This window comes from Gopherus evgoodei, chromosome 1 (assembly GCF_007399415.2).
Source record: "Gopherus evgoodei ecotype Sinaloan lineage chromosome 1, rGopEvg1_v1.p, whole genome shotgun sequence".
Lineage (NCBI taxonomy): Eukaryota > Metazoa > Chordata > Testudines > Testudinidae > Gopherus > Gopherus evgoodei.
This window is the reverse complement of record NC_044322.1, coordinates 202,216,700-202,231,066: the sequence shown is the minus strand read 5'-3', so window position 1 is coordinate 202,231,066 and position 14,367 is coordinate 202,216,700. Positions and strand designations below refer to the sequence as shown.

Below are 14,367 nucleotides of genomic sequence, written 5' to 3'. Positions count from 1 at the left end.
GAGTAAATAAGGGGTCTTGTTCCCTTCCCCGTGTTGAGTCAGAGTGTGCCTGAAACATACACCACCACAGAGTCTAGTAAACAAGAGTCTGAAGAATGCACACAGCTCTGGACATCCTGCAGCATGATCTGTCTTAGGTATTTGTAACAGGGTACACACTGCACCCCTCTGGATTCAGCCCCTTGGCCCCTCTCCTCCGTGAATCAGGGACACTTCAGTCTGGTGCAACACCCAATCCATTCTCCCTGATTGGGGCTGGAGTAGCTGGAGCTGATTAAGGGCTTCTTCAGCAGCACCTTGCACAGTGTTATACAATCTCTCTTCCCTTGTCATCTGTGCACCTCCCAAACATCAATGAAACAAAACATCTGTAAAGCAGGGAACTATTATTTCCACATTACAGATGAAACTGAGGCACATAGAGATTAAGTATCTTGCCCAAGGTCATGCAGGAAGTCTGTGGCACAACTGGGAGTTGAACTCAGGTCTTCTGAGTCTCAGTCCAATCCCTTAACCATAAACATACAAATAAAAATAAAATAAAATGATGGACCAGATTGTATTTCAGTTCCTGCTTCAATCATTTGCTGGTGGCCTCTCACTTATATCAAGCCACTTCTGAAGCTACCCATGAACTTGGTTATTTGAATGTTACTTATTATCTCTTTTGTTAAACAAAAGAAGACCACAAAACAAAACTGGATTTGCAAACATTATGCTTGTTAAAAGGACACAAACAGCTCTCATTTGGACCAAAATTTAAGTTTTGTAAAAACAATTTGTTACAAAACCTAAAATAAGATAATTTCTCACTAATCTGAAATGCATATGCACAAAGTCACAGAATTAAGCTTGCATGGCCAATAAATAAATCTAATATTTGCTGACTTTCAAGTTCTTGTCTTTGCGATCCAAATATCATTCTTCTCACATCGGGATTTTTTTAAATGTAAAATCCTAGGTTGCATTTTTTTAAAGAGTAAAAAGGTAAAAACAAATTACATCATGTGTGACCCATAGGTGCCTAGAGTAGCCCACCTGAAAATGCCAAGGTCAGGGCAGGCTGCCAAAAGGAGAGCAGATTCTTTCTCAGAACTGGTGGTTAACACTGAAGTTAGGCTCACAACCAGTCACAAACTGTGCTCCTGATCCCTCCACTCCCCACTGGTTATCAGGAAGCAAGAAAAATAAAAGAAATCACACTGGGCCCTTTATTGCACTCCAGTTCTCTGGCTCCCAATCAGCACATATAGGTCCAGTACAGTAAGGAGTTATTAAAATAAACTCTGCTCACTATACAAAATTTTCTTCCAAACCCCCAAAAGCCAGCCACATTACTCCAGGTCAACATTAATTTGGATCTTACTCAAAATACCATGCTGCCAGCCAATCCTTTAGAATCTAAAACTAAAGATTTATTAGACAAGAAAAAAGAAAAGAACAAGAAGAGAAAAATGAACAAGAAGAGAGGTGTTAAATGGTAAAAGCAGTCAGATACATAAATAAGACTTCAGAGTCCATAGATCAGGTTCTTAGCAGTACTGGTGAGTTTGCTGGGCTGTAGAGTCCCTCTGGAACACATCCAAAGCTTGGATGGGTCATTCAGTCCTTTATTCAGGGCTTCAGTTTGTAGAGACATTACTCCAGAGGTGAGAAGCAGGACTGAAGACAAAATGGAAAAGATGCAGCTGCCTTTTATATCCTTTGCCATGTGGCTTGTACTTTTTTTGTCCCAAACAAAACTCACAACACATGGGCACTTGCAGCCCCCTATCCACAGACATGATCCTACCCTACCCTACCCTACTCTACATGTCCTGCTGACTCATAGGTGTAACCCCTGCCTTCTCTCAATGGTTCATTGTATAGCTGATTGCCTTTGATAGGCCATCAAGCATACTGGATAGTGTTGATACCAATCTGTCTGGGGGTGTCTCCCAGAAACAGAGCACAAGTTTGAAATACAGATATATCACACATATTTGTAATTCACAATACAAAGATGATACAAACATGTAGACAAGATTATCATACTTGGCAAATCACAACATTTTCACTGATACCTTACACGGCATATCTGATAAGATTCATTGCAATTTTATATTATTGATATCAATAATATCATAAGGTCACTCACATTATTTCCTACAGCATCACAATGTGCAGCTAAAACAATCCCCCTGTCCTCAGCATGCACCCTTACCTGAAACTTCAGCACTGCAACACTGAGTGCTACCACTTAATAAAGCTGTGGGACTAGCTATGTTAGCGGGTAGCAGGAGAAGGCCATTACCGTCAGGAGGGCTTCTATGTTTTTTGCCGCCCCAAGCATGGCAAGCAGGCGGCTTTTGGCGGCATGCCTGCAGGAGGTCCGCCACTGCTGAACCATCGGCGTCCCCACCGCTGAACTGCCGCCAAAGCCGCGGGACTGGCAGACCTCCCACAGGCACACTGCTGAAAGCCGCCTGCCTGCTGCCCTCACAACAACTGGCATGCCACCCCCCGCAGATTGCTGCCCTAGGCATGCACTTGCTGCGCTGGTGCCTGGAGCTGCCCCTGATTACCATAAAGGGAGAGACTACTGATGGGTCTGGTGAGTGTTTGGGGGAGAGCCCAGGTTTCTTAATGAGAGTGGAGGGAAATGGTGATTTGTAACAGCTGAGCAAAAGCTGAACAGAATTTCATGAGACAAAGAGTAGGCACATTGCTACCCTAAGGGAATTCCCTGGCTGACTATCAAAAATCTGCTGCAAGTGATGGAAGTGTGAAGGTTTCTCAAAGAAAAGGTTGCAGGAAACTTTTAGAATGACATGGTTAGGCAACCTAAATATATTGGTCGATACCAGTTCCCTTTGTAATTCTATTCAAATAGTTAGCAAATAAACATGGTCCTTAAGTATTTTATGTAGATATTCCCACATTTTGTCAGGGCACTAGAACCTGGCTAGTGAAACTAGCTAGTCTATTTTCATTGTCCAACCCCTCCCTAGCCCCCAAATACGGGCAGCACAGATAGTGAAAAGTAAGGGTCTAATCCCTTACGTTGTCTTCTGTGACGGTACAACAGCTGAGGATCTGGCCCATAATTTGTAACTTCACAATGTCCCTTTAATTGTTGTATGCAATGAGACCAGAAGAAGAGCTGTGTGTGGCTCTAAAGCTTGTCTCTCTCACCAACAGAAGTTGGTCCAATACAAGTGTGACCATTGTCACTTGGAGAGGCCAGACTGAGGTTGCTCAATCAGGGCAAACTGCAAAGAGTGGGGCATCTGATCCCCAAAACTGATGGTTATTCTAGTAATTAGATCCACTAAGCCAGCAACAAAAGAGCTTACTGGTTACCCAATACCTTACTGGTTACCCAGAAGCCAAACACAGCTCCCTTAAAGCAACCGAGCCTTGGGTTCCCACCCAGACTGGCAAATCAACTATGATGAGGATTATTGAAAATCTTGTTCATCATACATAAAGTTCTACCAATCCCAAAGGATCGGACACTTTACCCAACTGGTCAATTAATATTTCAGATCTTACCCAAATACATGCTTACAGCCAATTCTTATTAAGTACACTAAGATTTATAAAAAAAAGAAGAAAGAGTACAGGTATTGTGGTTAAAAGAGCATTTTACGTACAGATACGAATAAAGTTCTTATGTCAGTTTCATAGTAGAATCATAGAATATCAGGGTTGGAAGGGACCTCAGGAGGTCATCTAGTCCAACCCCCTGCTCAAAGCAGGACCAATCCCCAACTAAATCATCCCAGCCAGGGCTCTGTCAAGCCTGACCTTAAAAACCTCTAAGGAAGGAGATTCCACCACCTCCCTAGGTAACCCATTCCAGTGCTTCACCACCCTCTAGTGAAAAAGTTTTTCCTAATATCCAACCTAAACCTCCCCCACTGCAACTTGAGACCATTACTCCTTGTTCTGTCATCTGGTACCACTGAGAACAGTCTAGATCCATCCTCTTTGGAACCTCCTTTCAGGTAGTTGAAAGCAGCTATCAAATTCCCCCTCAGTCTTCTGTTCTGCAGACTAAACAATCCCAGTTCCTTCAGCCTCTCCTCATAAGTCATGTGCTCCAGCCCCCTAATCATTTTTGTTGCTCTCCATTAGACTCTTTCCAATTTTTCCACATCCTTCTTGTAGTGTGGGGCCCAAAACTGGACACAGTACTCCAGATGAGGCCTCACCAATGTCGAATAGAGGGGAATGATCACGTCCCTCGATCTGCTGGCAATGCCCCTACTTATACAACCCAAAATGCTGTTAGCCTTCTTGGCAACAAGGGCACAGCGTTGACTCATATCCAGCTTCTTGTCCACTGTAACCCCTAGGTCTTTTTCTGCAGAACTGCTGCCTAGCCACTCGGTCCCTAGTTTGTAGCAGTGCATGGGATTCTTCCGTCCTAAGTGCAGGACTCTGCACTTGTCCTTGTTGAATCTCATCAGGTTTCTTTTGGCCTAATCCTCTAGTAGAGATGGTGAGTTGCTGAGTTGCAAAAAGTTCTTTCCAGAATCATTTTTTCAGGTTATAGTCCAAAAAGGCAGTCCATATATAGAGTTTGTTCAAATTCTTCCATGAGAATTAGCAGGGTAATCCAGACTGGAGCTGGAGACTTCAGTCTTCCAACTCAGGTTTCACCTGACCAAGTTTAAGATCTCAAGTACAGGATTGAGGCCCTAGAGTTCTTTTATAGATCTCTGGCAGGCTGCGATAGCCTTTTGACCGTATAATAACACAACAGGCATTGCTTGAATGAAAAATTGGTAATGCACATGAATTGCTTTGAAGTAAAAATCCCTATTTCCTATGTATACACAGGTAAACTAGTAGTATTAATTAACATAAGGCAATTATCCATTCAAACTATCAAGGCATTCCATTATGACACAGACAATTTAAACTGAAGACAATGTAAGTAATATTTCCTGCAATATCTTACATCTTTGATCTTAAGGTTAACTGAACCATCCATAAGCATAATATAATATACTTACAACACAAAAGGGAGTTAGCATCCACAAGCTAATCTGGTTATATGGTTAACATCTAACAAGAGATAGGTAAACCCATACAGTTAATATTTACCTCTTATTCTCTACAATACGGGTTTGCATTTCAAAGCTCTAGTTTATCTAACATGGCTTTGTTAGCTATTTATAAAGAATGACCCTAATTACTACTTTATATACTTTTCTAATATGTCTTTAAAGGTTGAATTTGGGTCATTTAGCCTGCTAGTTGCTTAACCCTTTCTGGCTCAGTGTCACAAAAAGACACCACCTCACCCACTTTGTCTCTGTAATTGTCCCTTTAAGGCAGTAGTTTTCAACCTTTTGTCATTTGTGGACCTCTACAAATTTTGAATGGAGGTGCAGACCCCTTTGAAAATCTTACAGTTTGCAGACAACCCAGGAGTCCATGGAAGACCACAGGTTGAAAACCACTGCTTTAAGTCACAAGTCTAAAGTTATAATCACCTCCTTTCTAGCTTTATATTTTGTGTTCTTCAAAATTGCTCTACATAATGATAGTATTTAACCTGAATGTGTTTTGTTCCCTACATAGCTAATTTCTGTGAAAATAGTACTTACGTAGTCAACTCTTCAGAAAAGGTTACTTTTACAAGAATTGTAGTAGACAGATTTGGCTATTCTGCAGAAAAATGTGAAAACTTCACTGTAAACGGTAGGTGTTTCTTTCCTCTCCCCTCCTTCCCCCTCGACCCCCCCCCCAAATGAATTTAAGGCTGGTGAAAGATGTCAGCTTATCAGACCAGGAGATGGAAGTCCTCTATTTAACCCCTGAACAGATACAGCCCTCCCCACACTGCGCTGCTACTATGTTTTGATGCTGATCCCTATGAAGGTGAAGAGGTAATTTAGTCTCCATATGTCAATGTAAATAAATACAATTTTTTCTTCATGTCCTTGGTCTCCAAGATGGCCAGCAAAAATGCTAGTCCTGAATGGTGAGTTTTGTGAGTGGGATACCTGGACACTTGGAACTGGACTGAGATCACTAACTCATATCACATAAGCCACTGAGGTGGTAATTAAGTCAGCTACTACTGTGCAGAGAATTAATTTAATTGCACCATATGACAGAGAAATGTTTCAGGAAAAGTTATTAAAATATCATCCATTTATTCTGATTGAATTGTGGGTATTTTGTAAGTAAAAAACAGGAGTAGGAAATGGGTCAGTTGAATATTATATAACACAGTGAGTTTACACTATATACTTCTGATGATCTGTAGGACATCTCTTTGTTCCGTAATATTTATATTGTTACTGCCTCCACTATATTCCTGCTGGTAACCTGTGACAAATTTTCAAACCTATTGTGGGCGGGAGGGTGGGGAATTACCTGCTTAAGGGGCAGGATTCTACAATCCTTACTTATATAACTAATCCTTCCCTTATTTACATGAATAAACCCAATGACCTCAATAGCATTACTTGTTTGAATAACGGTTACATATATGAGTGAGAGTTACTGGATCAGGCCCTGAGAAGAAAATAATTTAAAAAATCATAAGGGTTAACGGGGACCTGCAAAGCATGCTGACATCATATGACTGTGAAAGGACTTTTTTTGTTTGTTTTGTTTTGTTTTAATTAAAGCTGGTACTCCAAAAGCAAGCCGGCAGTGCTTCAAAATAGGAAGAATACCTACTCTAGATGATGTGACGTTTGTGAACTGCAGTATAAACCTGAAAACCCTAATGGATGAGGTAAACCTGTCCTTTAATATGTCATTTAAAGGGTTGTTACAATTACAGTAAAGGGGGGCTATAATGACCTTCATGATCTGAGTTTGGGATACGGATTCCAAATGCGGAGTTGGTTGAAACAGAAACGGGCTAAAATCCCCAGTACATTCTGGCTGCTTTCCTCTTCCTTAGCCAAGTGAGCATTTTCCCACTGTTTAAGAACTAAACTTTTTATTGCTGTACAATGGTATGTCACAGATTTATAAAGATAGGTTCATGAGAAAATAGGATAAAGAACAGATTTGTCTTCACCAGTAAAACTGATATAAAATATAATGAAGCTTTCAACCTGTTCCAGGCCATCAGCTATGATTCCATATTACAATACAGCTGCACATACAGAAAAGAAATAAAGGTGGGATTTGCAAAAGCACTCACTTTTGGCCTGTGACTTCCCATTTGATTTAAGTGGGAGCAGAGTTCAGTGCTGAACCCTTGAAAACTCCACCCTAAAATAAATTGGGAGAAAAGAGAGGAGAAGCAAGTTTACACATTGTCCCCTAGATTCTCTCTTATGTGGGTGTTCCAAAGTATAGGTTTTTTTTTTGCTAATTATTTTAAAACTCATGGGACTGCAAACTTTTATGCCTTCTTAGAGTGTAGCTGTAGCTACTTTAAACCCTAGTTTAAAATAAAACCAAACAAAAAAGCTACAGTCCATGTAATAGCAAAAGATGTGCCAATTCTTCATCATATTTATTTGCTCCCATGTACTGTCGCCAACTCTGTCTTTGTTCTGTTTGCATCTTTAGATCGTGAGCCTGTCAGGGCAGGGTTTGTCTCTCTTTTTCTGTACGGTGCCAGACTGGGGTCTCGGGGAGCTACCATAATATAAATATTTACTAATACTACTACTAATAGCAATAACATAGGCTCTGTATTTGTGTTTTCAGTTTAAATTGTTGTCCACAATACTTTTTTAACTTTTTAAGTTAGACTGCCAACCTAGTGAATTTTAAAGAAAACTCAGCATTTTTCAATTACAAATGATGATGGAGAATTTGGGAAAGCTATATCTGCAATGATCAGGCCCCTAACCCAGACCGCTGCTTCTGTGCTCTCAATGCTCAGGACTCTGAAAAAAATCAGGTCATAGGAGGTTCAAGTTGGGAGCCCCACATTGGTGGATATTTCTGACCTTAATCTTTGTGTTTCAGTACCCCATCTGTAACATGGGGATAATTTGAAAATAAACTAAGGATTTTGAAGCACTCAGATATAACAGCGATAGGTACCATGAGAAATAAACACTATATCCAGGCCAGGGTTTAAATAGTGCGTAGTAAATAAGGCATATGGGCACATGAATCCAATTATCCAGGTCAGCATTAAGCTGTCATAACTTTGAGATCATCCTCCCTTCCATCAGTCTCCTGCCTCCTTCACTACACCGTTTCCAACTTTTGCAACAAATGAAGCAGGGGTCCTGCAGACAACAGTCTCATTTACTACATAAACCTGACTCACCCCCAGAGAAGGTCCAGCCCCTGAATGAGGCAGGGGTCCTGTGGCAAAAATAGTAAGTGATCATGTAATTAAAGACTATAACACAATGCATATGTACACAGGGGTGGGAACGGGGGTGCAAATTAAGGTTGCATGGGCAATGTTAATTCTAACATTTTCTATCTGAGTGCTTAATTTTGCAACCTTAATAATGTTCTTTTAAGATAGTGTTTGTATGTAATATGCACATAATGCATCTCCTGTAGTTACTAGTGCACAACTTCACTGCTCTGCAGGCTGCAAACCCACCTCTATATCTCAGGCCATGGCTACACTTACAGTTCTGCAGCGCTGGTAGTTACAGCTTTGTTCATACAGCTGTGTAGGGCCAGCGCTGCAGTGTGGCCACATTTGCAGCACTTGCAGCGTTGTTGGGAGTGGTGCATTGTGGGCAGCTATCCCACAGAGCACCTCGTCCCATTTTGGCGCTGTGGCTTGTGGGAAGGGGAAGGAAGTGTGCGGGTCTTTCCGCTTCCTGTTCCAACGCCCTGTGGTGCTTTGCTACACATTCCGAGCAGTTTGGCGGCATTGTGAGTCTGCAGCGCGATTTCTGAGGGCTTGGCTACACTAGAGAGTTGCAGCGCTGGTGAGGGGGTTACAGCGCTGCAACTTAGGATGCGGCCACACTTGCAAAGCACGACCAGCGCTGCAACTCCCTGGTTGCAGCGCTGGTCGTACACCCGGTCGAGCCTCGGGTGTAGCGATTGCAGCGCTGGTCATCCAGCGCTGGTCAGCAAGTGTGGACGCCCACCAGCGCTTTTATTGACCTGCGGGGTATAAGGAGGTATCCCAGCATACCTTAGAAGCCTCTCTGGTAATCATGCACACTCCACTGCCTTGGGCTCAGCTGACCCCTCCTTTAAATGCCCTGGGAATTTTAAAAATCCCCTTCCTGTTTGCTCAGCCAGGTGTGGAGTGCAATCAATCATTCAATCAATCAGCGACCATGCCTCCACGCTCCAAACGAGCCCCAGCATGGAACAATTCCGAGCTGCAGGACCTCATCAGTGTTTGGGGTGAGGAAGCTGTACAAGCACAGCTGCGCTCCAGAAGGAGAAATTATGATACCTATGGGCAGATATCTCAGTCCTTGCTGAGAAGGGGCCATGAACGGGACGCGTTGCATTGCAGGGTCAAAATAAAAGAGCTGTGCAGTGCTTACTGCAAAGCCCGTGAGGGAAATCGCCGCTCAGGAGCTGCCCCCACAACCTGCCGTTTTTACAAGGAGCTGGATGCCATACTTGGGTGTGACCCCACTGCCAATCCGAGGACCACGATGGAGAGTTCAGAGCAGGGAGAAGTGGGGGAGGGTGTAGAGGAAGCCGACAGTGAAGCTACTGTGGTGGAGGGAGACACCCCGGAGTCCCAGGAGGCATGCAGCCAGGAGCTCTTCTCAAGCCAGGAGGAGGCTAGCCAGTCGCAGCAGCTGGAAGTTGCTGGTGAGGAAGAAACTGAGGAGCGTGCTCAGGGTAAGCAGATTTTTATGTTTTGGGAGAGGAGGGTTTGGGTTATGGCTGCCTGCATGCATGCCTAAACGTGGAATAGCCCATTGATTTGCTCTATCACGTCTCTGTAATCTGCCTCGGTAATCTCTTGAAAAGTTGTAGCCAGAGCGTGGGCAATGTGCTTTCTCAAGTTTATCGGGAGAGCCACCGTGTTCCTTGTCCCGGTCAGGCTAACTCGTCCGATCCACTGTGCAGCGAGGGGTGGGGGGACCATGGCTGCACACAGGCAAGCTGCATAGGGGCCAGGACGGAATCCACATTGCTGTAGAAGACCCTCCCTCTCTTCCCAGGTAACACGCAGCAGTGATATATCTGGCAGTAGGAAACCCTGTTGAGAATTTAGGGATACTTGAGTGCAGGGCGCCAGGTTCGCGTTCCCCCCCCAGCCCCGCGGTGCGCTCCGGTCTCCCCCTCCCCCCAGCAGGCAGCCAGCCCTGCGGAGCCCTCCGGTTTTTCCCCACCCCCTTCCCAGCAGACAGCCAGCCCCGCGGAGCCCTCTGTTCCCCCCCCCCCTTCCCAGCAGGCAGCCAGCCCCGCGGAGCCATCCGGTTTTTCCCCACCCTTCCCAGCAGGCAGCCAGCCCCGCGGAGCCATCCGGTTTTTCCCCACCCTTCCCAGCAGGCAGCCAGCACAGCTGTGCGTCCCCCCCCCCTCACCAGCAGGCCGGCAGTTACGCGGTGCGCTCCGGTCCTCCCCCTCCCTCCCAGGAGGCAGCCAGCCCCGCGGAGCCCTCTGGTCCTCCCCCCCCCAGCAGGCAGCCAGACCCGCGGAGCCCTCCGGTCTTCCCAACCCCTTCCCAGCAGGCAGCCAGCACAGCTGTGCGTTTCCCCCCCCCTCACCAGCAGGCCGGCAGTTAAGCGGACCGCCCCCCCTGCCAGCAGCTCGCCACCTTCCTGTTCATTACTGTCCCCTGTGCAGGACACCAGCTACCTCCTGTACCCAGTGCTGATAAACCCCAGTGACCCATCGGACAATTCCCCCTCCCAGGTGCAGTCGGGGCAGAAACACTCACCCCATTGCTCGCCATGCCTTCGCTTCCCTGGCCTATCTGTGTTATGTGAGGTATGTGGGAAGGATGCTACAAAAAGTCTAAAAACTCCTTCACTGTGTGATACTAAACAATGTAGCCTCTGTGTATTACATGTTTCTATCTATGTTTTTTTCACTGACCTTGAGTAATGCAGCCGGATCACCGGTCTCACGTCGTTTGCAGAACTTGAGGCCTTGTCTACACTACAAAGTTGCAGCGCTGGTAAGGGGGTAACAGCGCTGCAACTTAGGATGTGTACACACCTGCAGAGCATTACCAGCGCTGCAACTCCCTGTTTGCAGCGCTGGCCGTACACCCGGTCATGCCTCGGGTGTAGAGGATCCAGCGCTGGATCACCAGCGCTGGTCATCAGGTGTAGACACTCACCAGCGTTTTTGTTGACCTCCGTGGAATAAGCAGGTATCCCAGCATACCTGAGGAAGCCTCTCTGGTAATTAAGCAAATTCCACTGCCCTCCAAGCAGGTCTCCTTCCCCGCGGTGTGCTCTGGCATTCCCCAACCCCCCCTCCAAGCAGGTCTCCTTCCCCGCGGTGTGCTCTGGCATCCCCCGACCCCCCCTCCAAGCAGGTCTCCTTCCCCGTGGCTTGCTCTGGCGTTCCTCGACCCCCCCTCCAAGCAGGTCTCCTTCCCCGCGGTGTGCTCTGGCGTTCCCCGACCCCCCCTCCAAGCAGGTCTCCTTCCCTGCGGTGTGCTCTGGCGTTCCCAGACCCCCCCTCGAAGCAGGTCTCCTTCCCCGCGGTGTGCTCTGGCGTTCCCAGACCCCCCCTCCAAGCAGCTCTCCTTCCCCGCGGTTTGCTCTGGCGTTCTCCGACCCCCCCTCCAAGCAGCTCTCCTTCCCCGTGGTGTGCTCTGGCGTTCCCCGACCCCCCCTCCAAGCAGGTATCCAGCCCCGCGGTGTGCTCTGGCGTTCCCCGACCCCCCCTCCAAACAGGTCTCCTTCCCTGCGGTGTGCTCCGGCGTTCCCCGACCTCCCCTCCAAGCAGGTCTCCTTCCCCGCGGTTTGCTCTGGCGTTCTCCGACCCCCCCTCCAAGCAGGTATCCAGCCCCGCGGTGTGCTCTGGCGTTCCCCGACCCCCCCCTCCAAGCAGGTATCCAGCCCCGCGGTGTGCTCTGGCGTTCCCCGACCCCCCCTCCAAGCAGGTCTCCTTCCCCGTGGTGTGCAACAGCGCTGCAGCATGGCCACATCTAATACCACTTGCAGCGCTGGTTGCTGTAAGTGTGGCCACTCTGCAGCGCTGGCCCTATACAGCTGTACTAATACAGCTGTAACAACCAGCGCTGCAAAACTGTAGATGTAGACATACCCTGAGAAAAAAACCCGGAAATCAAAAGAAGAATTGATCAAGTCAGTTATGAATCACTACAACAGAGAAAGTAGGAAGACGCAGGAATGGAGAGAGAAAATGTATGAATCGAGAGAGAAAATGAATGAGTGGAGGCAAACAGAAAGCAGGAAAAAGGAACTGACTATCAATGCAGGTAGAAATCTCAGAACAGAAATCTCAGAAATTGCGCTGCAGACTCACAATGCCGCCAAACTGCTTGGAATGTGTAGCAAAGCACCACGGGGCGTTGGAACAGGAAGCGGAAAGACCCGCACACTTCCTTCCCCTTCCCACAAGTCACAGCGTCAAAATGGGACGAAGTGCTCTGTGGGATAGCTGCCCACAATGCACCACTCCCAACAGCGCTGCAAGTGCTGTAAATGTGGCCACACTGCAGCGGTGGTAGCTGTCAGTGTGGCCACACTGCAGCGCTGGCCCTACACAGCTGTACGAACACAGCTGTAACTACCAGCGCTGCAAAACTGTAAGTGTAGACAAGCCCTGAGATTTCTGTTACAAATGGAGCCTGAGCTGCTGAGGACCTTGCTGATGAATGTTGCCAGCACATCACGCATGGCAGTGGAGGTATTCCTTCAGCTGCAAAGTGACAGTGAGGAGTCAGGCGATGATATTGGAACGCCTGATGCTCAAGACACTAAATTGCTTGTGGCAGTAACTGACGTGCTCAGAACCGTGGAATGGCGCCTTTGGGCTCGGGAAACCAGCACTGAGTGGTGGGATCACATCGTCCTGCAAGCCTGGGATGACGAGCAGTGGTTGCAGAACTTTTGGATGAGAAAATCCACTTTCATGGGACTGTGTGTTGAGCTCGCCCCTACCCTGCGGCGCAGGGACAAGAGATTGAGAGCTGCCCTGCCAGTGGAGAAGCGGGTGGCTATTGCAATCTGGAAGCTGGCAACTCCAGACAGCTACCGATCGGTGGCGAACCAGTTTGGAGTGGGAAAGTCCACAGTTGGAATGGTGCTGATGCAAGTTTGCACAGCCATTAATCGCACCCTGCTAAGAAGAACTGTGACTCTGGGGAACGTGCAGGACATTGTGGATGGTTTTGCAGAAATGGGTTTCCCTAACTGTGGAGGGGCAATAGATGGGACGCATATTCCTATTCTGTCACCACCCCACCTGGTATCAGAGTACGTTAATCGCAAGGGGTATTTCTCCGTGGTTCTGCAAGCGATTGTGGATCACCGTGGGCGTTTCACTGACATTTACTCAGGATGGCCTGGAAAGGTGCACGATGCACGCATCTTTCGTAACAGTTCCCTGTTCAGGAGGCTGAGGGCCGGGACTTTTTTCCCAGACCGCAAGATCACAGTAGGGGACGTCAAAATGCCCACTGTGATCCTTGGAGACCCCGCTTACCCCTTAATGCCATGGCTCATGAAACCGTATACAGGGAAGCTTGACAGGAGCAAGGAACGGTTCAACTACAGGCTGAGCCGGTGCAGAATGTCTGTGGAGTGTGCGTTTGGCCGTTTGAAAGCCCGCTGGAGGTGTCTTTATGGGAAGCTAGATTTGGGGGAAAGCAGCATCTCCGCTGTTTTATCCGCGTGCTGTACCCTCCATAATATTTGTGAAGGGAAGGGTGAAAGATTCAGTGAGGAATGGACCTCCGAGGTTCGACGCCTAGAGGATGAATTTGCACAGCCAAAGAGCAGGGCTACTAGGGAGGCCCAGGGAAGGGCTTCAAGGATTAGGGATGCTTTAAGGAGCAATTTGATGCTGAGAGCCAACAGTAATGTGTGGTGCCATTGCTGTGCTATGTTCTACCTTGGGGTACAATATTTACCACTTCCTGCAATAATAAAATGTATTGTAAAAGCCATAAAATCCTTTATTGAAAGTACAGTACATAAAAGGCCAGGGGGGTTAGGGTGGTGGACTGTACATTCAGAGGTTTGAATATGTCCTGTTTTGATTACTGTTCAATGTCTGCTGCACTTCAGGATTACTATGCTGCAGGGTAATGGGGGTGGAGTGCACAGGGTAAGAATTATTGTTTTCAGGGCTGGTAGGTGATCGTACAGGTGTTGGGGGCAGCTGGGTGTAATAAGGAACTGGCTGCTGGAGAAAGGTGTTTTGTGCAAATACTGGGGAACAAGAAAGAGAGCTTTGGGAGGGGTGTGGGTTACCACGGTACAGATCTGCCTGCATGGCTACGAGAGACTCGAAAGACTC

General features: G+C 47.0%; 1 protein-coding gene across 1 annotated transcript in view; it reads left to right on the top strand.

The window, feature by feature from the left end:
- The window catches only part of ADGRG7 (adhesion G protein-coupled receptor G7), a 56,616-nt gene that overhangs the window by 14,048 nt on the left and 28,201 nt on the right, over window positions 1-14,367 (top strand). Inside the window, exons 3-4 of the mRNA XM_030552573.1 lie at window positions 5,575-5,694; window positions 6,633-6,742. Of these exons, the coding sequence (XP_030408433.1) occupies window positions 5,575-5,694; window positions 6,633-6,742 (230 nt within the window). The remainder of the gene's footprint in view (window positions 1-5,574; window positions 5,695-6,632; window positions 6,743-14,367) is intronic.